General features: G+C 36.7%; 1 protein-coding gene and 1 pseudogene across 14 annotated transcripts in view; one reads left to right on the forward strand and one right to left on the reverse strand.

Moving 5' to 3' along the window:
- R3hdm1 (R3H domain containing 1) overlaps positions 1-23,695 on the forward strand; it is a 138,031-nt gene that overhangs the window by 56,444 nt on the left and 57,892 nt on the right. For 7 of the 14 annotated variants that reach the window (XM_008769460.4, XM_008769461.4, XM_008769459.3 and 4 more), the window contains 6 exons: positions 7,883-7,924; positions 8,456-8,545; positions 13,708-13,822; positions 14,694-14,772; positions 20,269-20,328; positions 20,412-20,552. In XM_008769460.4, the coding sequence (XP_008767682.1) occupies positions 7,883-7,924; positions 8,456-8,545; positions 13,708-13,822; positions 14,694-14,772; positions 20,269-20,328; positions 20,412-20,552 (527 nt within the window). Of the gene's footprint in view, positions 1-7,882; positions 7,925-8,455; positions 8,546-13,707; positions 13,823-14,693; positions 14,773-20,268; positions 20,329-20,411; positions 20,553-22,112; positions 22,246-23,695 lie in introns of those variants that run through there. The other 7 variants (XM_006249694.5, XM_063272281.1, XM_008769463.3 and 4 more) reach the window with 3 other exon arrangements.
- On the reverse strand, positions 12,668-12,810 carry LOC120096429 (U2 spliceosomal RNA; annotated as a pseudogene).

The raw sequence follows: 23,695 nt of genomic DNA on the forward strand, positions 1-23,695 counted from the left end.
GAGGTTTGTGGGAAAGAGCTAGATGTTACCTAATACTTTTGTTGCTGTGTATGCATGATATTTTATAACCAACCATTTAGAAGGCTTTTCATTTCAGGCAAAGTTACTTAAGTTTGAGAAAATAGCCGAACCCCTGGTGGGCCTTGGGTGTACAAAATTTACATGATTTCTCTGGTATGGCATATTCAATGTAGCTAGGTGAATTATGTGGCTGCTCAGGCATCCTGGGGAGAATGTTTCAACAGATAAGTGCACCAAGAAGCTTGGATCCAGGCTGATGTCTGAAAACCTCCTTTTCACTATTTCTTGATAGCACATACAGATAATTCCTGTCTAGAGGAAGAGCACTTGGATACTATCTGTCAAATAGGAAAGAGTTTGTGTTAATCTGAAATCTACCGCTGAAGCTTATCTTAATGTTGTCTTTAATATTAATGCCTTACTGTTAAGCATTTAGCTTAATGCTGTGTTAAGTTTTCCTGGCTATGACAGATAACTAAAAACAACAACTTCAGTGAGCAATCACTGAGGCTCAATTTCAGAGGTTTCAGTCCATCTTAGCTGGCTCCAATGACTTGAGGCATATAGCAAAGCAGAAGTAGAAGAAACCATAGCATAGGAAAGCCTTTTCACCTCACATCAGCAGAAAGGAGTTAACGTAAAGCAGCCTTTACCAAGATGATAATCTCTAGACGCATACCTCACTACAACCCCCTTCCTCCAACTAGACTCCACCTTCTACAGTTCGTTACTTCTGGACAGAGAATTTTACTTTCATGTTCACCAATAGACTGTGGCAAAGTCCTTACAATCTCAGTCATAGACACTCCTAGAGGTATCTTACTAATCACATCCTTAGGATCTCACGCCATTAACGTTGAAAACTCAGATCAACCATCAGAAAGTAAGGTTCAAAGCATAAAACATTCTCTATTGACATGCTTTGTTGCCATTCACAGTTGTGGGGACATGCAGTACACACACACACACACACACACACACACACACACACACACACACACACACAGAGGTACTCATCATACTTAAGAATAAGGAATCCTTCTTTGAGAAAATACTGCTACTTAAAAAATGGTCTTATTTTGTATATGTGTCCATGATGGACATTTGTGGAATACACACTTGTGTAATTCAGAGGGCAGTGTTTTAGTCTTTGTTCTCTCCTTCCTTTTTTCTGTGGGCTCTGGGCATTAAACCTAGGTGGTCAAAACACTTTCTCCACCTAGGAACCTTGCCAGCTCTTTTCTGTCGTTCTTAAAATATCCAGAGAACTTTGACCAAATGCAGTTTCCTGGCCTGTCATGCCAGCCTTTGGGAGGCTGATGTAGGAAGGTAGTAAGTTCTAGGTCAACTTGGGCTGTATACTGATTTCAATAAAAAGTGACAAAACATAACATAACAAAGAAAAGTAGACCTTGAAGGCTACTTGGCAAAGGTTACAGTTTCACTTATTTTCTTTTATTGACAAGTAAAGAAAGTTCCTTTAAGGGGCATCTCATTCTTCTGTTTCTTCATTCACTCATAAGGTTTGTATTTTCCTGTAAACATGTCTGACATGAAGTTAGACAATGATGTTGATTTCTACCACTTTAAAAACCATCCAAGTTTCTAAACTGATTTAAAGTATTTTCTAATGATTAAGTATAATCAAAGGGTATATTTTTTATCTTTTTATTTTTTTATATTTTTTTAATCTATCTTTCTCCCTTCTTCTCCACCGTTCCTCCTTCTCTTTCTCTCTTCCTCCCTCCCCCTCTGCACCTTTGATTCCGCCCCTTTAAGATAGCATTTCATGTGGCCTGAGCTAGGCTTGGATTCAAAGCAGCCCTGGCTACCCTTCAGTTCCTGACCTTTCTTCCTCTACCTCCAAGTGCTGGGGTCACAGATCTGTGCCACCATGCCTAGCTTAAATGGCAATTCCCTAAGAAGTTAGGAGATACAACATTTTCCCCCGCCATTTTAATTAAACTTTTTTAAACAAGAAAATTGCCTTCTCCAGTCAGTATGCTTATTAGCAGTGATTACATTTAAGATGGTTTACAGAGAGCTTTTATATTTGTGATTAAAATAATAAGGATTCAGACTGGAAAGATGGCAATGGCTGCTTTTTAGAGAACTGAGTTTCCCTTCTCAGTACCCACATGGTGGGTCACAACCATCTGTAACTCCAGTTCCAGGGCATTTGACACCCTTCTAGCCTCTATAGGTATCAGGTATTCACATGGTACATAGACATACGCAGATATCCATACAGGATACATATACATAACTTTTTTAATGATAAAAATGACTTCGGTGCAGTTATTAAATGCATTTCTTTTGTAATGCACATTCTTATGGTCAACAAGTGATTAACTCAGACTACTGTGTCTTAAGATGGTCACTATGAAATCAGTCTAAGCTATTATGTAGTAAGACATGTCTTAAAACAAGCGTTAATAATATGCAGTTACCTTTTAACTTAATCGGAACTTACTAACTATAATCTACTACTAAACATTCGTTTTCCTTTCGTACTTTTAAGATACAACCTGAAATCTTTATATATACACAATGTACACTACATTTTGGAAAGAACAAGCATTGTCTCGCCAGTTCTATTCCCCAACATGTACTGTTTATCAATAGTAAGAGGCTATATCCACATTTTGTTATGGGGTAAGAGAGAGCTGTTTTTTATTAACACCTAGTGTTATGGAGTACCTTAGGAGAAAAACTCCCTAGAGGCCTGGATAAATCAACCATCAATGCAGACTGTCCTAAGCAGATTAGCTGGAAACAGCCCTGACCTCTTGGTGTGAGTTTTTAAGGGCAATTAAGATATAGAAAAACAGCTTTGGACATCTGCAACAAACAAGCTTTGTTTACAGAAGCAGAGAGATTAACAGTTAAATGGTCCAGCAGTTAACCTTTAGCTCAGGGTCATAGTATATAGGAGTTTAGGGCTGGTTCAGAGAACAGTTTTAGCACTAAAGTATTCTTGAAATAATTTCATAAAATGATATAACTATAGTTTAGTAGGTTACTACAATAGGCCTTTGTTTTCAAGGTGCTGCATAAATTTTGTATGATTTGCTGATGTGTATGATTATTTTCCATATGCATCAATTAAAGTAGGTAGCTAGTGTGACATCTTATTTCTCTGAGTTACTTCAAAGGGATTGAGAGAACAAGAACAGGTAGGAGACAACAAAGAAACGATGATAGCACAAGGCTGTCAAGAGGAAGCCAGCCAAAGTTGGGAGTCTAAAGCAGGAGGATGTAGAATTCCAGGTCAGCTTCGATTATATTCGAAGTTCAAGACTAGCGTAGGCTACCTAGTATGATGCTTTGTCAGTGAAAACAAAAGCAGAACATCTCAGGGCACACCTTTATCAACAGTGTAAGAGCTAGCAGAGAAGACAGACTTCATAAATGATGAAACAAATACAATATGGGCTACCTGTGGTGCCTTATTAGCATAGCAGAACACATGCTGGCCTCCTGCTCTCTTCAGTTACAGATGCCCATTAACAGAGTCCATCCTGGTTCTTCTTACCTCACCCCCTAGCCTAAACTTCTTCAGCTATGGACTTCGCTCCCCCAGCTTCTCATTCCCTTGCAACCATATTTCAGCTCCAATCACTTCTTTTGTCTTACTCTCTTAGCCCCTTCTCTCTTGGCCCTCTCTCTTGGTCTCCTTACCCTCACTCCTTTGTAGGCCTCTGTTGCTCTCTGGTTTGCCTTTCATGGCCCGGTCAGTCTGCTGGCTATGTTCAGTGTATGTATGTATCAGACTTTGTCCCTCTGCTGTGGACTCTTCCAGTTGCCTTGCTTTACTCTCCCTTATATCTACAACAGAAGCTTTTCCCTCAAACATTCCTGGAAATAGTTATGTCCTCAGTCTATACACTGTTATCTTTGTCACTGTTACTATTGACAATGACTTATAAGCTGAACAAAGACACACGGCTTCTCAGGTGTCTCTCATTGTTGTCATCCAAGATAAAGTCTGTTTCCTAATACCTTTTGAAAATTTCTATTTCAACATAGCTTTTATCTTTTAAATCTATTTATATTCTTTGCTTTTATTGAATTTTATAAACACTAAACAAGTTAAACATTTTAAAACTTAGAATTCATTTTCTAAAATACACTTCATTACTTAAAAATATTTCTAGAATTTGATTTCATTAACTTTGCATCATAACCAGATATGAGTGTTAGCATTTATAAGCATGGGGATGTAGAAATGCTTGAACATAGTTTTTTACATTGGATAGTTTTTATATAGTCACCATTTTAATGGAGAACTTTTTTGCCTTCATTAAATATTTGGAATAATAAAGTATGACTCTGTGAGTTTTCCTGGGAACCTTTAGATTTTAGCATCCTATTCTATGGCCAAAAGATTAAGTAGTAATACTAAATTGGTGCTTGTGTTTGAGTTGTTGATTTATTGGCTTCCTTTTTTTCAGTTCTTTTGACTTAATAAGACACTGTTTTATTTCATTGTAATATAAATAGGCACCTTGGCATTGTTTTCATCCACCATTATGTTATCTTTAAGTACTGAATTCATTCTATTCTTTTACATAATTACCTTTTTTTAAGATTTATTTATTTTATTTATATACATACACTGTAGCTGTCTTCAGACACACCAGAGGAGGGCATCAGATCCCATTTCAGATGGTTGTGAACCACCATGTGGTTGCTGGGATTTAAACTCAGGACCTCTGGAAGAGCAGTTGGTGCTCTTAACCACTGAGCCATCTCTCCAGCCCCAACATAATCACATTTAATCCTTACTGTTATACAGAATTGCAATGCAAATTAGTAATCTGCAAGGTATCAAAAAGTTTCAACTATTATAGTTTATTTTGTTAATTGAATGGAAAGAAAAAGAAATACAAAGAACATGACTGTTTCAAGGTATGTGGAGGAGAAATTTTATTATAGATATAAGGAGTGCATAGCCAGATGCTGGGACATCTGGGAGAATCCAGAGTGAACTTAACTCTGAGCCTAGACAGCTAAGGAGAAAAGAAGAGAGAGAGAGGAACAAGGTGCAACAGATAGGACACTCAAAGAGAGCGGAGTAGCCAAAATGGTTGGATTACATAGTAAAAACATCTGGGAAAAGGGAACTCCAGTCTGGGCTGGGCTGGACTGGAGAAGGTTGAGGAAAGGAGCAAGGTATGCCATGTAGGGAGGGCCCTATAACAAGTAAGGACTGAGGGATGCTTGGAGAAACTAGCTACCAGGTCCACTTGGATGTCTTTGTCTCAGACTTGAAACCTAACAGTAATAATTACTGGTTATACATAAAAATGATTCTCTTCATGAAATAAGTTTGCTTTCCTCTAAATTGAGTAATATTGGATTGGCAGTTACTCTTATGCTAGCTCACATATACCTTACCCATGAAGATTATTCTGATCTTCCGAGTTTTTCTTCAAACTCTAGTAGCTGGTGTCTCTGCCAGTGTGTTACCAGTCAAAAACTGAGAATCCATTAAGAATGTTCTGTATCCTGTACCTATTTGTTGACCTAGTTTCTTTCTGTTCTTTGGTATAAACAGGAGAAACTATATAAATTGAAGTTTGTTCTTCACCTTTCTAAATTTTAATTCACTTAGTGCTTTGTACTACTAGTAAGGAATGTAAAAGGGTTACTACATTTTTACTGTCAAAATAGAGTTCAAATAAAGATAGAGTGTTCTCCAAATAAATAAAATCTACTTTAAAAATGATTATAAATCAAACTAGAAGAATTCTGACTTAAAGCTAAATCTGGCTTCCAAACTGATAACAGGGAAAAAAGTTTATGTGTGTAAATGAAGGCCTTCTACTTTTATAGACAGAAATCTTTTTCTCTGCTCGTTTGTGTGTGCAGGCATATATGGCAGTTTTCTTGTATGTGTTATATAGTGTATATCTAAAATGAAAAGAATTAATTTTATGTAATAATGTTATCTTGGCACTTTTCTTATATATTGGTGTATTTGTTTTATATATTGGTATATTTGTTTTCTCTTGCTGCAAAACAGATCAACACGAACTTAGGTAGTTAAAGTAACTCTTCATTAGGCGCTTACAGTGGACTGTTCTGGGTTTTCTGCTTAAGATTTGTGTTATCCATGCTGGTCCTGTTGGTAAGAGTTGGGAAAGAACAGTCATCAAGGTGCATTTTTTTCTCAGCAGACCTCATTTCTAATGTTGGGATAAGGTCCGTGTTTCCTAGGCGGCCTATCTTCAAAGCAAAAAAATGATTTTGAATCCTTTGAATCACTCTGATTTTCCCATTTTGTCTCGACTGAAGAGAACTCAACTTTTAAGAGGCTCACTTGATGGGTCAGACTCATCTCAGTTTTAAATACATATCTTAGGATGGCCTGACTTGGAGTTTAGCTACTTCTGTAAATTCCTTTCATAGATGAGCCCAGCTTTGTGTTTGGTTAAGTAGCAAAAGGAAGGAGACTCATTCTTGGGAACTATTTTTGGAATTCCATCTCCACCCATATTTTTATGTAATCTGTCACGTAAGTGTATGTAAGTGGAAGATTATTGGATTAAGATTCTGAGGCTGTTAGGTTCAGTTTGAGTAATTTGTAACTGATTCTGTACTCCGAAATCCTTTTATACCAGAAAGGAACTATGCCTTCTTTATTTCCGATTCTTAAGATGTGACTTGCAGAGAGTAAAATGCCCACTAAGAGGCCAAGGTGAAGAGAAGAGCAAATTGAAATTAATCCACCAACATGCACAAAGTCTTCTTAGGCAGTACTCCTCTGTGTAAATGTAGTCAAACCATGTTTTACTCCATAAGCAATGGGGAGGGGAGGGTGCCTGTCTTCCTCTGTCTTTTAGGTTTATTTTTCACTCAATGATCTAGAGTCAAAAACATAAGAGTGTGTTTTAATCATTGAAGACATCAAGACTCAAAATAGAGGTTTTACCTTTTTTGTACTCCTGCTGGTATTTACATTGGCTTTCACAAAAGTCTTGGAGTGTTAGGATACATAATATCTCTCTCTCTCTTTTCTCAAAATGGGTGGCTTTGGAGCCTGGGTATTACCTATTTTGAATATGTACTGTGTGTGTTGTTGAATTGGTTCCCTACTGCTAATGAGAGTAGATGTCTGGCCCCTGCCTTGTGGGGAGCTTGATTTGAAATGACAGCGAGGAAAGAGGCAGGCGAGAGAGAGTTTAAAATCTATTCTAAGCTACAGGCACTGTAGGCTCAAGCTCAGAATCAGCTAGCTGCTTCTGTGAGTTATCTGATGATGTGGCTGGTGGTCACAGTTGTGCTAAACACCTTTACTGGACATCTGCCTTCTTTCTGTCTGTCAGTCTGCTTCATCGTCTTACAGGAGACTAGTGAGTAGCATCTTTAAGGCTGGTGGTGTGTCTTTCCTGTTGTACTGCAAATGCTTAGCAGATGAGAGACGAAAGTAGTATAGTCTCTGACTGTGTACTAATCACACACTGTCTGTAGAGAAGTTGAAATCATTCCGACTTCAGCTAATTGAAACTGCCAAGTGCTTTGGTGTGTCCAGTTTACCCACCTCCAACATTGGTTAGAAAAAAAAAGTTGTTAAAAATATTGAAGAAACATACTTTATTTTGCTATGAAAAAGTCACCTTCAAAGTTCCATATTGCATTCATTTAACACAGAAATTTGCTCATTTAAAGAAAAATGCCAATCCACAGAAGGACTTAATAACTTTTCCAACTGTGCTTCTGGAAGGAATCAGTGCTCTCTCTGAACCATCTTAGTTTTCCTTGTTTAGCACACTCTGTGGTTTAGGTGTATAAATTAAGAAGCAAATTTTCTGTTTGAATGTGAAATTTAATAAAATCTTTCTTATTGTATGTTCAGCGGCCCCCGCAGTCATTTGGACAGACAGGAAAAAGGTCTAAGGTATAGTAACCATTTGGTGTGCTGGCATGCCAAGGCCTTCCTCATGCTTGGTGAATTCTTGTTTTCATACAGCACTACATTCAGTTTAGTTTTTCTCATCTTTTGTTTTGGGGGCAGAAAGCTTCTTTTGTTTTATTTGGGATTTTTTTTTTTTTTGCTTTTGTTTTTTTTTTTTTTTTTTTTTTTTTTCTTTTTTTGTCTTGCCTAGTCGCTTTTGTGCATTGCTTTTAATTATCCTTGGGGATTTTTATTTTTATTTTTTTAAACTATAAAGAAAAATCGCTTTCTCACCATTTGTTGAAATTGGAATTATTCCCATTCTTGCTATTGCTATAATTTTTAAAACTTCAATTGTTTATTTTCAAATTTTAAGGGGTTTTAGTGGTATTTAATGATATCTAACTTACACATTTCATCTACTTTTTTATCTATTTGTGGCGAAAACTAAAAAGAAATTTAGACACTCCTGGGGGCTTTTGAGTATGCCCTAATTTATGAAATGTAGCGTTAATTTTAAATACTTCTCTTTAGTCAAGCTCAAAGTTAAAGCTAGTTCGGAGCCTTGCAGTGTGTGAAGAATCTCCACCACCCCCTGCAGCAGAGATACCCCAGGAGACCCAGGTAAAACAACAAAGCAAAACAAAGTTATTTGAAGACTTGGTGGAACTGGAGATGGTTCTCTGATATGGTTCGATGAAAGCTGAGTGTATATCTATTCTTTTATTTCTAGTAAATGAAACTGATTGGATAATACTTGTTAGCAAAATTCTAGATGAATTAGGAGAACTTTATTCTGAGGTTCACAATAGAGCTTATTCATTTGGAAAAGCTTTTGAGGTTATATGGTTACCTGGTAATGTGACTTTAGGAAAGTTATAAATTACTATTCAAAAGTAGGAATGTGACTTTAAGAAGGTTATAAGTTATTCAACAGTATTCAATATAAAGCACTTTTGGTGGCTAGATCTATAATTCCCCCTTTTAATTGTGAGGTTTGGAAATTTGTTGTATTCTTGTTGATTTCTCTGGAAACTACTCCAACTTCCGCTTAATAGTTCAGTTAGTCTGAATACACTCCAAAACCAGTGTCTCTTATGCATGAATCTTTAGTAGCTGTTTAATACTTGTAACTCTGTCTGTAACATAAGATAGTAAGATTCAAGCAAACCAGAATGTAAATCCTATATTCTTTGATTTTGCTCTCTGTTAACCTTGACGGCAAATGGTCTTTATCTGGTGCTATCAACAGTGTTTTCAACTCTGCTGATAATCATCAGAATGGTAACTGGGGCTGTTAGTAACTGGCTTCTACTTTATAAGAAGGGTTTGGGTAACTTAAAGTTTCTAAAGAAATGAGACAACTAGTGCTTATTTAAGAAACTATGGCAAATTTTTTTTAAAGAGAAAGGGTTCTTACATGTTGTACTTGTATATCTATTTATATTTGTAACTATCAGAGGAATGGTAACCTTTAACTCCAGCACCATAGAAACAGAGTCAAGTGGATCTCCTTGAGTAGGCTATCCTGGTCTACTTAACATGTTCCAGACCATCTAGGACTAAACAGTGAACCCTTTCTCAAAAACACTTTTGTCTCTAAAAACAATTTTTTGAAGCAAAATTTTATGGATTTGTTGATTCACACAAATCTTTTCTGTTTTCCCATGGCTTAAGTGATTCCTTTCAAGAGATATTACAGATAATAAAGTTAGTTATAACATGCTGTTATAAATCACTACAGTTTATTTCTAAGATGAAAGGAAGGGGAAATTTTAAAATAGACTATAGGTAATAATCTTTAAAATCTTTTTTGATAGTTCAGGTGTTCAAACTTTGTGTTCCTTCCCTTGGACCTATGTAAAATATACATACATATGTGTTTAATTAAATGTATTTGGCAGTACTATTTTTCTAGCACAATCAAAATTACTCTCAAAATGTTTAAAGTGTATTATTGCCTCTAGAATACTTTAAAACATAAACCTTTGGGTACTTTGTTTTACAGAATGTGGTTCCTTTGTAAACATTACATAGCTGGGTTTTAGTAAGGCTATTGAGATATGGCATATTCTGAAAGGGAAAAAAACAATAAATTGTTCTTTGAAATAGTAATTTTTAAAAGTTCTCATATGGGTTGGAGAGATGGCTCAGAAGTTAAGAGGACTAGCTGCGCTTCCCTGGATGCAGATTTGATTCCTAGCACCCATGCGATAGCTCACAACCGCCCATAACTCCAGTGTCAAGGGATCTGATGCGTCCTCTGGTCCCCACAACATCAAACATGCATGTGGTTTGGAGATGCACATGCACACAAGACACTCATATACAAAAATAAACAAAAAAGGAAAATTTTAAGGATTCCTTTTTTGTTTGTTTTTTATTGTTTTTCAAAACAGGGTTTCTCTGTGTAGCCCTGGTTGTCTTGGAACTCGTTCTGTAGACCAGGCTAGCCTCAAATTCCAAGATCCACTTACCTCTGCCTCCTGAATGCTGGGATTTAAGGTACATGCCACCACTGCCTGGTTTGGAAATTTATTTTATAAGTCATAATCAAGAATATGGTTGTTCCTGGAGTGTGTTTGAAAGTTCATTTCCTCATTCTCTTGATAAAATGCTGTATTCTCTCAGCCTCACCATTTATGATCCAGTGAGGTTGAGGAAATGGCCATTCAAGAGGGTATTGACACAGAGAAGTGTATCTTCTGAGGAAAGCTGTCATGATTCTTGTAATTCTTTGTTTATTTTACCTTATATGAAAAATGTTGGGGACAATTGGAGATGTGTTATGATATACTACACACAGGCACCCTATGTAGTAGGAATTCCTACAAAAAATACTTACTAGGAGACATGTTAGGTCTCTTTGTGTGTGTGTGTGTGTGTGTGTGTGTGTGTGTGTGTGTGTGTGTGTGTGTGTGTGTGTGTGTGTGTGTGTTCATCACAGATTTTGTATTTACATTTTAAAAGGAGTTATACCAGCTAAATAAGATGGTATGTCAGAATTCAGTTACCCCACTTACTGTGTTGTTTTCAGTTTCTCTTAAACATAATCATTCTAGTTTAGATAATCTCTTTGCCTCTCCAAATAAAAGATACTTTTTTCTTTAAAGGAGAATCCTCTTTTTCATGCCTGAAATACACTAAAATACACCTGAAAGGGAACTAGGAAATAGGTGTTCTACTATCTGTTCTAGTCCTGGATGGTAGATACAGTTTGCAACAACTTTTCCACTCAGTGTGTTAATCTTTGGTAAATTAATATAGTGTGAAGCTCATTATAAAAAAGGTTAAGAAACAGTTTTAAGAGAGATGTCACTCATGTAAGAATTTGTAATAGGGAAATGACCTTAATGACAAATGTTATAATTTTCATAGTAAAGAGTGAGGAGCTGTGCTTCCCGTTCCAGTTATTTATAGGTTTGCATTAGACCCTGCAGCATTTGGAATGCGTTTTCTCTATTCAAGTACTGGAAGCAAGGTCATCAGGTGACAGGACACCAGTCTCCAGCCTTCTCTACTAGCATTTTAAAAAATAGTTCATCTTAAACAAATAATTTAATATCTATAAATTAATGCCTATGACTCAGGAAAACATTTAGAAGTTAAGCCTGCTAGTCTTTGAGAGGATCTTTTAATCAAGGTCTAAGAATCAGTGTGGAGTCTTTCCCACTACGTGGACTTCATCATTGGGCTTTCCACCTGAGTTGTAAGAAGCTGCAAAGAAAGAAAACTGAAAATCAATGTTATTATCATTTACCAACATCTGAAAACTATGGGACGGATTAGAAACAGAAACAGCTTCGTAAAGAAATGGAAGTCAGAAATATGACACACTGGTTAGTCAGTCCTGCCACACAAGACAGACAGTCCTCTGTCCTAGTAGAGATTGCCCATGGACAGTGCTGACGGTGCACTGTGAGCATTGTTCTGCCACTGAGCAGCTTCCCGGCCCCTGACACTTCAACTCAGATGGAGTGGAAGGAAAAAATGAAGAAAGAAGAAAAGTAGCAAATTATCTTACTTTTTTATATACATAATCATTGCTAGCAGTTTTATGTGTGGTGGGGAGTTGTTTAAGAGAAGTTGTGCTGGCAGTGTGTTTGAGAATCCCATCTTTTGTATCCTCTGGGTTACCAGCCACTTCTACTACTACTATCCAGAAGAGCCAAGTCATGAACAAAAGTCTAATTTAGTCTAAAAATAGGTCACACTTCTACTTTAAATTGCCTAAAGTTTATTGTATATTTCTTGTAATTTTGCTTGAATAAACAACTTGACATGATCTTTGCCTTTCAGGATATATAAATTAATTTTCTAGTAATCTCTGCTGGTTCTAAAATTGCTTTAATATAAATGGTATTATGTTCAACATAAGATTATCCTCCATTTTGGTCGTGAACATTAAGGCTAATTCATAGTTGTTCTATATCAGGAAGAAACAGAACCTTACTTGATGCCTTTCTAAAGCAGTTTGTGGTGATTGAAGGAGCCACAGTGACATATAAATCTCAAGTGAGAAAACAGGGTTCATGATTTTGAAAGCTTTTCTGCTTATATTGTATTTGTATTGCAAGAGAAAAAAAGGGAGTGTGCTTATATAGGATACTCAAGAAACTACATTTGGTCTAGGGATGTAGCTCAGTCAATAGAGTACTTGTATAGCATGCACAAAACCCTGGGTTCCGCCCCAGGTACCACATGCATCAGATGTAGAATTGCACACTTGTAGTCCCAGCACTTGGGAGATGGCGGCAAGATTAGGTGTTCAGAATCATTCTCTAGCAAGTTGAAAGCTAGCCTAGATACATTACACTCTATCAGAAAGAAACTGAATTTTGTTAATTGTTTTCCTACACTTGATCTTAGCCAAAAGGCCGAGAAGCGATTGTTAATTGTTTTCCTGATGCTAACATAATTTCGTTGTCATGTCTGGTATCTCCACTGGAACAGTAAGTGAAGAAGAACTGAGTTCTGACGTCTAGAGTGTTTTGTAAACAAATGCACTAAAACTATAACAAGAGGGGTTAGAGAGATGGCTCAGCGGTTAAGAGCACTGACTGCTCTTCTAGAGGTCCTGAGTTCAAATCCCAGTCACCACATGGTGACTCACAACCATCTATAATGGGATCTGATGTCCTCTTCTGGTGTTTCTGAAGACAGTGACAGTGTATTCTCATATATTAAAGTAAATAAATCTTTAAAAAAACTATAATAGGAAAAATTTATATCCTCAAACAGTTTTGAAGATAAGCTTTAATTGAAAAATTCAAATGAACATATTAGGTGTAGCTTTGGTTTTGGTTTTGAGACAGCATCTCCTTATGTTTCTGGCTGGACTGGAACTCACTATGTAGACCAAACTGGTCTCAAGTTCAGGGATCCACCTGCCTTCGTTTCCTTATTGCTGGGTTTAAAGGTGTGTGCCAACCATACCTAGCTGAACATACTGTTTTAAGGTTTTTTTTTTGTTTTTTTTTTTTTTTTTGTCAAGACATTTTTTGTTTGCTCATTTTGAGATGGGGTTTAACTATGTAGAACAGACTGGACTTGAGCTCACAGCACTCAAAGATTCTCCTGCCTCTGCCTGTGAGCGCTGTCATTAAAGGCCTGTACTATCACACCTGACTTAAGTTGCTTTCTAATTTAGAATCTTTAGTTGGATTAAATAAAAATCTCTTCTCCTTTTAGTCTGTCATACAGTTTTGAATTACTTAGGAAGTGCTAATACTTAATATTGAATCAGTTTATATTATCATTGAGTAACTAATTTTTCCTTCCAACAGGAGAAAATTCAGATACAGTTAACACAATCATTTGAAAAAGAGGAAAAGCCCTCAAAAGATGAAACAGATAAAGAAAAAGCCAGTGATAAGTTACCCAGAAAAATGCTATCAAGAGGTTAGTGATTTATTTTTATTTTTATTTTTTAGATAAGAATTTATTTTCATTATCAATAATTCTTTACCCTTTGAACAACACATGTCACATCTGTTTTGAACATGATACAGCAGACTGGAAGGATGATGTAATGTTTACTCATCTGCTGTATTATGATTATGGATATAGAATTTTGAGATTTTCCAACCAAAAATTACAACATAAATCTGAGTTACTAAGGAAAATGACCCTAAAAATCTCTTACTGATCTCACTAATGTTTAAATGCCAAAATTATAGTTTGTGTAATAATATTGGCTCCACTAGGTATATCACTACTCATGATTCCTTATTGATATATTAAACTGGTACCATATGAAGAATATTGATGCAAGCCCTAGAATGTTTGTCTTCATAAAGAACATTTGAGTTCAATAAAAATACTCTATTTATGAACTGTTATGTAAAGAAAATAAATATATATCAGTATTTGAGAAATCTTTGAAAGCAAAGCTTTGTAACAGAATTTCGGGAATCTTAAGTAATTTTAGAAATAACGTTCTTTCCAAATTACTTTCATTTAGATACAGTCTTGTGAATCAGGCTGTGTACATTCGCTACAGTCAGAAGTAATAGAGTCCGTTTTCACCTAAGGCAGCATGTTTGAGCATGAGAATGTGCTGAGTACGGATCGGTAGAGAAGCCAGTATATATAAATTAGTCTGACGTGGGGAGAGTGGCCTTCTGCCGCCGTGCTAGGTTCCATCTTCCTGCCTAATCATTTTTCTCTGCATTGGACATTTCATCTTACTTAAAATGACATAATGTACAAAAGGGAAAGGGATTTATGTTCAAACAACTTTATACTGGGTTTTTGTGTTGTTGTTTTTTAGATTCCAGTCAAGAATACACTGATTCAACTGGCATAGATCTACATGAATTTTTAGTAAATACATTAAAAAACAATCCCAGGTAAAAATTAAATTTATAAGGTTTACATTGTTTCTAGAGTACCATAATCTTGCTGTTTATGTTTTTTTATTATTGAGTTTGAATGTTAGGATAAGATTGCAGCTAGACGTATACCAGTAACTTTCAGTCTTTTAGGACTAAGGTATTTGTCCACCAAATTCAGATGTAATTATCTCTGCATTATGCATGTTACCATGGTATGGGAATATACTCCTATTCCTTAGGCACTCTCAGGAATTCACTGCTACACATCCAGAGACGCGGAATTGGAATTAAGAGGTAGATTGAATCATGAACATCTATGCATAACACACTCCCATCTGAGTAAGAACCAGATCTACTCACTCAGTATGAGTAAATCTTTTTCTTTCTTGTTTAGTGTAGAAACTTACAATCGAAAGCTTTTTAGAGTTCATTTGAGTCAGTACTTGAATTGTGAAATCCATTTTGCCCAGAATATGAGTTGATTAGTTTTAAACTTCCTGGCACGGTCTTTTGAGGGCCTCTAAAAGGTTATCCACAATACACCTGACCAGCACTTTCATGGATGAGAACCTTTCTTCCTTCACTTTCTAACTTCCCAGTGTGGTAGTTAGGTAGCAGTGGGATAAAGATGAGACCGTCTCTAAGGAGGAGCTCCTGGGAGATAATGTGAGTCATAGCTTTTGTCTCTCCGGGAATTTTGTTGAGATTTGCTCCAGCATGATTGTCGGCCATTGCTCTTATTCAAGATTTGCTGCATCTAATACTCACTTGATACTCAGTTTTGGACTTAGCTCTGAAGGAGATCCACCAAAATTAAAAATGGTCTCTTTTGCTACATATCTGAAAGAAAACAAGGATGGGTATATGAGAAGGTTTGGGTGTAGGAAAGGGAAGGGGAAGTAATGTAATTATATTACAGCCTCAAAAAATTAAAAAAAAAATGTTTTAAAGAGTGATAGACGTGAAGGACCATCAATAGGAAGTGAACAAGAAGACAGGCTGCTCTGCATGACGCCTTCCTGATTTAAATGTATTTCTTAGTCTCAGGAGAAAAATAGATTCATTAGTTCACTGAACAAAACCTTATTGGCATTTTATGTAAATATGAGGAAGGCATATGGTATTCACTATCTCTGCTAGAGGCACATACTACATAATTAAAGTCTAACAAATACTGTAAAGAAGGTGTTCAGCTGCTGTAAAAACCAGAGGAGTCGAGGTCAGTGCCCAACAGCCACATGAGGCAGCTCAAAATGCCTGTAACTCCAGATCCTGGGGATCCCACATCCTCTTATGACCACCATGGGTACCCACACACACACATACACACACACGGCTGGTATATATTGACACAATCATGTACACATGTAAAATAAAAATGTGTGTGTGTGTGTATCCAACCAGGTCATTAGACTTGACAGAAAGCTCTTTTACCTGCTGAGCTATTTCATTAGGACTGTATTTTTATTTTTTATTTTTGGCAGTTCTAGAGATTGAACTATGGGTCTCATGCATGCTAAACTGACCCTTAGCCCCAAGCCTTCAACTTTTTATCTTTAGATCATTAAATCATTTCTATTTTAATTCTCAGACTATTAGACTTAATTTAAAATGCTAAGTAATGAAGTATCTAGATTTTTCTGATCGCAAGAAGTTTTTTAAGAGACCTCACTAGCCAGTTACTGTACGCTTGAAGCAAGAAACCTGAAAAGTATGTTTGATAGAGTCATATTTAACTGATATAATTTTACACCTTGTTAGTGTTATACCTACATTTGAGTTCCATAAAGTATTACAGGCAGCTGTATTGTATAACTGTGTGGAAGGAAGCAAGACACTGGACTAATCTTGATAAAGGATTTTTTTTTAAGTAATTTGGTTTTGCTCGTATTTAGTTCTGTATTTTCGTTAAGTCCTCCTAACAATGACATGTTTAGAGCAGTGCTGCATCACTTGTACCACTTGTGTTTCACATGTTGCAGAAATGTGACCAGGGCGCAAGCATTGAGTGGTGGGCAACCTGAGGGTCCACTTTTATTTTCTCTTTGTTGAATTTGCCGTATTGTCTCTACAGTTAGTTATGTTACAATGACTAGAACACTGAAAACCCACAGATTATTATTCCTTCATTTAACTAAGTGGTTTTGTGTTATTTTTATGGAAATCCTTTTTTATGGGTTTAATAGTTGTGTATATCACTTTATTTTTTTAGCTTATGTCCAGTACCAAAATTCTTATAACCTTATTAATATACAGATTTTAATTTTTAGGATCTTGAACTACTACAGTGAATAGAAAGCAGAATAGGTAAATTAAGACCCTAGGAAAATTATTGTTCCTTATTTTTCTAGTACATTCTACTAGCAGTGCAGAAAATTATAATGGATAGAGATGATAATGATACAGATATCATCTGCAATCAATAGGTTACCAGTTTAGGGAAGAAAAGCCTGACTCTCTATCAATGGCTTATAGGATTGTTAGGTTTCCTTTTTTTTTTTTTTTTTTTTTTTTCTTTCCCTTTTCCTTGACACAGTAGGATTTCTTTTCTCTAATTGCAGTACATTCAACCCAAAGAACATTTAAAATCTCTTCAATCAGCTATTTATTTCATGTGCAGAAGATCAGTTTAAGTGCACTGCGAACTCTATTAAATAAGCTGCTGCTTCATTTATGTTTTTAGTAAGACAGTTTGTAAAAATGGAAAAATTACTGAAAATTATATCATCTCAAAATAATTTGACCCCAAAAGTTCAGATGAAAAATAAGATCTAGGGATTGAGGGAAAAACCCTGCACCTAAGATCACACCTTCTGTTTATCTAATGCCATGGGATTGGATGGCTCTGTCCTCCACGTGTGCCAGGCACACACACGGTACACAGATACACATGCAGGCAAAACACTCAATAAAATAAATAATTCTATTTTTTTTTTTTAAGAAAAAGAAGATCTAATAGTTAAGCAAATGAGTCTGTTTCATGGGGTGATTTCTATAAAAGAAAATAATCCTCTGTCCTTTCCCCAAATTTAATGGAAGGTTATATAAATACTTTATATGAGATAGTTTTATTTCCTGCAAAACATAACTTTTATAAACTACATATGTATAACCTACATATGTACATGATTGTAACTATACAAAAGAAGAGTTTACAACAATATAGAAGAATGTTCTGGGCAAGCATAATATAGTGCAAGAGGTTCTTAGGGAGCAAGGTAGAGCAGAGGTAATTCAGAACAATGAGCATTTGTGAGTTCACCAGGAAATGAGCCTAGCTCATGTTTATCCTGTAGGCATTGTACAAAATTTGAATTCTAAGGGCAATGGCAAACCTCTGACAGATTAAACCAAAGGAATGCTGTGGTTACCTAGTGTTCTTAAGGACTATTATGCATGCTCCACATAGAAGAGGTTAGATCAGAACAGAGAAAATGTTGAAATCCTGCTTGCTTAGATCCTGGCGTGTGGCAGTAGAGCTGTAGAAGGGAGACAAAACTGTCAGCAAAACTTAACCCAGGAGGAGAATTACATGGAGTGGTGCAGGATACAGTGTGCACCTGTAATCCAAGAATTCATGTGGAAAAGGCAGAGGACTCTTAAATTTTAAGATCGCCTGGATTCCAAAGCAAGACTCTTTAAAAGAAAACAACAAAAAATATCTGGGCCTGATGGTACAGGTCTGTAATATGAGCTACTTAACAGGGACTGAGACAGAAGAATCACAAATTCAAGGACTTTCTGGATCACAACTTGAGTTCAAGGCTAGCCTGAACAAGTCAATAAGATTTTGTCTTTAAAAGAATAAAAAAAAAAAATCAGTAGGAAAAAATGGAACTGACGAGATGGCTCTCAATTGGTAAGGTATTTGACACACATGATCGCCTACATTTAGATCCAGCACTGGTGTGAGTAGCTCAGCTTAGGAGCTGGAGAGAGGACACAAGGTTAGGAGCACTTGGTGCTCGCTGCTTCAAAGGAAAAGAGTGTGGTTCCCAGGACTCACACTGGGCAGTTTATTATGACTAGCCCCAGGGAGTGTAAGAAATCCCACTTTGGCTTCTAAGAGCATCTGCATACTTGCATTTATACTTCCATAAACATATATAGAAGTAATTTTTTAATAAAAGAAAGCTGGGCGTGGCAGTGCATGCCTATAATCCTAGTGCTGGGAGGTTGAGACGGAAAAGTCTTAGCTGCTCACTAGCCAGCCAGACAAGCCTGAGCTTCAGGTTCAGTGGAAGACCCTGTCTCAAAAAAAAGAAAAGAAAAGGGGGGAGAAAAGGTAGAAAGTTATCAAAAGACAACCCAGCTTGGACCTCTGTGTGTCTCTGTATATGTACACCATCAAGAGTGGAATACATTCTTTCCTGCTTCCCCCACCACACACAAACATAGGATGCAGTCAACTGAAATTCTCAGTCGGTCATGCCACTGTAAGCAGAAGCTTGTCCCATTTGTTGAGCTGAGAAATAGCAAAGGAGAATCAGGTCAGAGGGAAAAGTTGGATATTGCTAGAATTTGCATTAAAATATACTCATATTTTTGGATTTAGATTTGAAATCTTTTGTAAGCATAGTTTTCTCTTTTTGTACATAAGTATAAACAGTTAATGTTGAAGAATTGCATAGACTAAGGTCGTTATTGTCTTATGAGACTTCCTTTGTAGTGCATGGGGAGGATCAAAGTCAGTACTGGTGCACAGGCTTTCAAGTGACCCAAGAAGAGGCTGCCAGCTCTTGCGTAAATTTTAGAAGATTCTGCTCTGTAGTATTTATCTTAGAGAATTCCTTAGACCTTGCTTTTTTGAACTTAACATCTTTACAATACAATCTATAACACTATATCTAGCTTTCAGATTCTGAGAGATTTTTGTTTTGTTTCCCATGTGAACAGGAAATCTGCAGGAAGTAGAAGAAAACCCTAGAGCCATATTCTCAGTGTATAAGAACCAAGAGGAATGATTCAGTTGACTTGTTACAGCCTAAGTGCTGTGGATAGAACCCTAGGTATCAAAAGTAGCACATGCCAATTCTTATTGGAGGACTGATTCAATAGATAGTGAATGTCTTTGCTTCATTTTCATTTTATGAGAAGTTTTCTCAATCTAATAGTGGGAACTCAGCAGAGTGAGGAGTAAGTGCATTGGATTCCCTTAGGAGTATTCCTTATTACTATTAATAGAATCGCGTTCTCTAGGGCACGGTTTCTATGGAGCTCAAGATAATATAGTTGGGCTCTTAGGATATACTCTGTCCTGTCCATTTAGTGCATGTGGACAACCCTACCATAAAACATTACACTGAAAAAAAATGACCTTTCTTCGTTCTCTTACAACTTTTCTTTTTTAGAATTCTTATAAAATCCTCTAGCATTGATTGGGCTTATGATATCTCTGAATATATTGCTTTTAGGGAGGGAGTTAGCTATGTAAATCCATAACCTGTTGACATTTATGATTACACTTCAATGCCAAATTTTACATGTAAGAGTCTTCATACTTTCTTTCAGGGACAGAATGATGCTGCTGAAATTGGAACAAGAAATTTTAGATTTCATTGGTAATAATGAGTAAGTTCTCACATTTAACAAGAAAAGAGATTGTCATTGTAATTCTCCTTGACTTACTAAATTGGCACTTGTTTTCCCTTCAGGTCCCCACGTAAGAAGTTTCCCCCGATGACATCTTACCACAGGATGCTGTTACACAGAGTGGCTGCCTACTTTGGATTAGACCACAATGTTGACCAGAGTGGGAAGTCTGTCATAGTGAACAAAACTAGCAACACCAGAATGTAAGTGGACAGAGTTATGCTGTCGTCTGTGGACTAATGCTTGCCTTTCTACAGCACCTTCCATCTACAGTAAACTGCCTCATAACTTTATGCAATAAAGCCAAAAAGTACATTTATCTCATTAGGAGCAAAATGCAGACCTGGATTCAGTAAGGAAGGCGAGACTTGTTTGAGGAACAGCAATAGCACCTTGGAGGACATGCTGTCCACCATGTTTGACAACCACTCCTAATGAAGTTTTAAAATTATTTAGGTATCTGTGACCACCTTCAGGGAATTTGTTTAAATAATTTTAAAAAAGAAGCAGTAAACAAGTTTTGACACTCTCACATTATCATTTCCAAAATCCTGTTTTGTTTTGTTTTGTTTTGTTTTGTTTTGTTTGTGTGTAGCTGGCTGGCTAGCTTTCTTTCTTTTTTTTTTTCTACCTCAAATCTGAAAAAACCGGAACTCCTGGTTAGTGTAGTGACTTTCTTACTGCTGCGTTCCTTTCTTGGGCAATATCCGATTGACTGAGGGAATCTTTAATGCTTAGGAAGAACCCTCTGTTTAAAAGCACCTGCTTTAACAAGCTGAGCACATAGCTCAGTGGTATGAAAAGGTCTTGAGCACTAGGATTATAGGCCTGTGCCACCACACATGGTGCAAAAGGTTTCTTGGTGTCATTTTCGCTTATGGTAGAAAAGAACCTGAGGTAATAAGTAGCCATCAATTTCAAGTGCCACAGATAATGCTCTTCACTTCGTTGCTTCTCTGCTTTCTTGAGGTCAGGCATGCCCCAGAGTCTTGTCTTTGTATCATTCATTTTACAGAGTTATATTTAATTCATCTGTCCCCTCCATAATCATGACCTTTGCTCGTATAGTTGCCATATCGTTTGCTGAAGCAAAATTGAGGCTCTTCCATTTGAGACAGTCTCTTTGTCAACCAAATAGGTGTGTTTCATTTTTTAAATGACTATTCTTAAACTAAAATTAGTAAAAGGTGTCTTTGACAGAAATTCCTCCTAAATCTCTGAGAATTATTAGAAAATATAAATTATTAGAAAATATAAATCTGATTTAATTTCATCGTGTCTATTCACTGGTCTTGTAGAAGCATCTTTTGTCAACCCTTTCCCAGCTAATTATATAATGAGTAAAGTAGGACAGTGCCCAGTAAGACACAGGTGAGACTGAACGTGGCTAGAACTGCACTCGCTTTAACCAGTTCCTTTCAACATTACTCAGAGCTGCTGGATGCCCAAACACATGAACATTAGCAGGCATTGACTAACATTTTGACTGACAACTCTCTAAGGTTTTCAATACAGTGTAACCTCAGTTATTTGAATTCTGTGAATGATATCAGAAAAGTTTAAGGGTTCTGTTCGTAAAGGTAATCAAAATTTAGTTAAGCAGAGACATTTACAAATTATGGGTTAATGTAATTATAATTAATTGTTTCAGATCATTGAAGTTACACTGTATTCTTACTTAATATCTTCTGGGATATGTAAATCAGAAAACCTTAGAGATCTGCTCCACATTGAATAAAAACAAACTTACCTTTTCCTCATAGGGAGATTACCCGCTCCAGCCTTGAACCAGTGGTGTTGTGGATGTCAACAACCGAGTGTCCACTGGGGTGTCTCAATGGAGCGGGAAGTTGCCGATTGCAGGGCAGTAAATTCAGGAATCTTTAAAAGAAAGAGGTAAGACAGTCTTAAGGTTAGCTGAAATGCCTGCCAATATTACTTTGTGTGGGAATCCAGCTGTTCTTAGAAAAGTTGCCAGGGCCTTGGTTAAACTGTAGAGTTCACTTTTAGAACAAGAGTCTCTCACATAGTTACAACTACAAGTAATAAAAGTAAATGAAGCAGTCCTGTGACAAGTGGCATATTGTCATGGTCAGTTCTAAATACATAGCCTTTCAGACTCCCAAAGATAGCAGACTTCTCATCATTCTGGTCATGAAGCATTGTGTTCTTGTCTTCTCCTTTACTCTGATGTGGATTTCCCCCCCTTTTTGGAAATCATCTGCTCTGTTTCATTCATCATTTACAGTATACATTTCTTCATCTCGCTTCAGTAATTCTCATCTTTAAATCTTTTGTATAGTTTACAGGAGTCGGCTCCGGTGTTTTATTAACATTTTTGTAGATGAGATGAGTGGTGGCACATGCCGTTAATCCTAGGATTCAGTGGGTAGAAGCAGTAGGAATCTCTGTGCTTGATGCCAGCCTGGTCTGCATAGCAAGTTTTAGACCAGCCAGTGTTACACAATAAGACCCTGTTGCAAAAGGAAAAGAATATTCACTAGATTGGAACAAGTATTATCCATGATCTTTAGATTGTATTTATAATGAAATGTCTTGTCTTGGTTTGCTGAAATGTCATTGCTTGGGTTTATGAATAAAGTTTCTTGCTTGTGAGGCATGGTATTGCACACCTTCAATCCCAGCACTCAGAAACACGCTGAAAAAGGCCAGCCTGGTCTACGGAGCAAGTACTAGGCTAGCCAGAGCTACACAGTGAGACACTGTCTCACAGAAATGAAATTTTGTTCATGGTATTCTCAGATTGCTTATATAAATATGTATTTGAACTATACATAAAGGAAACTTTATAGAGAATTTATTAGACTTTCTGTAGATGTATTAAATGTTTTATATTATATATTTCAAAGGAGTAATTCCAATGTAAAATGGTAATAAGCCACAGACTTTTGATTGAATTGACTTACTGGAGCTCATAATATATTGGCGGAGGTCATTTTTACATAACTTTAATGTCTACTGTCCTTAATCATCTGTCTGTCTTATAGGTCTTAGTGAAACTTGAAGCATTTCTAATCTGAACAAAAACATTGTACTATAGAATGTGTACTAAACTTTCGAGCTCAGTGTTCACCTCTACTTAAGAGCTTACTGTTTCTAACTGTTTAAGTTAGTGGAAAGCAGCTTGCTTGCTGTCGTTTTATGGTATGGAAGACTGTGGGAGTGTAGTGCATGTGATGGAATGCTTCCTTTTTCCTGGTCCCTGTAGCATAGGTGTCAACCTAACAGAAGACAGCCCTGGGCCCCGCCCCGACTGTGGCTTAGTCTTGTGCTTCTGTCTTGACTTTGCACAGGTGCTTTGACCACTTGGAGTTCAGTTTCCTCA

This window comes from Rattus norvegicus, chromosome 13, assembly GCF_036323735.1.
Source record: "Rattus norvegicus strain BN/NHsdMcwi chromosome 13, GRCr8, whole genome shotgun sequence".
NCBI classification, from domain to species: domain Eukaryota; kingdom Metazoa; phylum Chordata; class Mammalia; order Rodentia; family Muridae; genus Rattus; species Rattus norvegicus.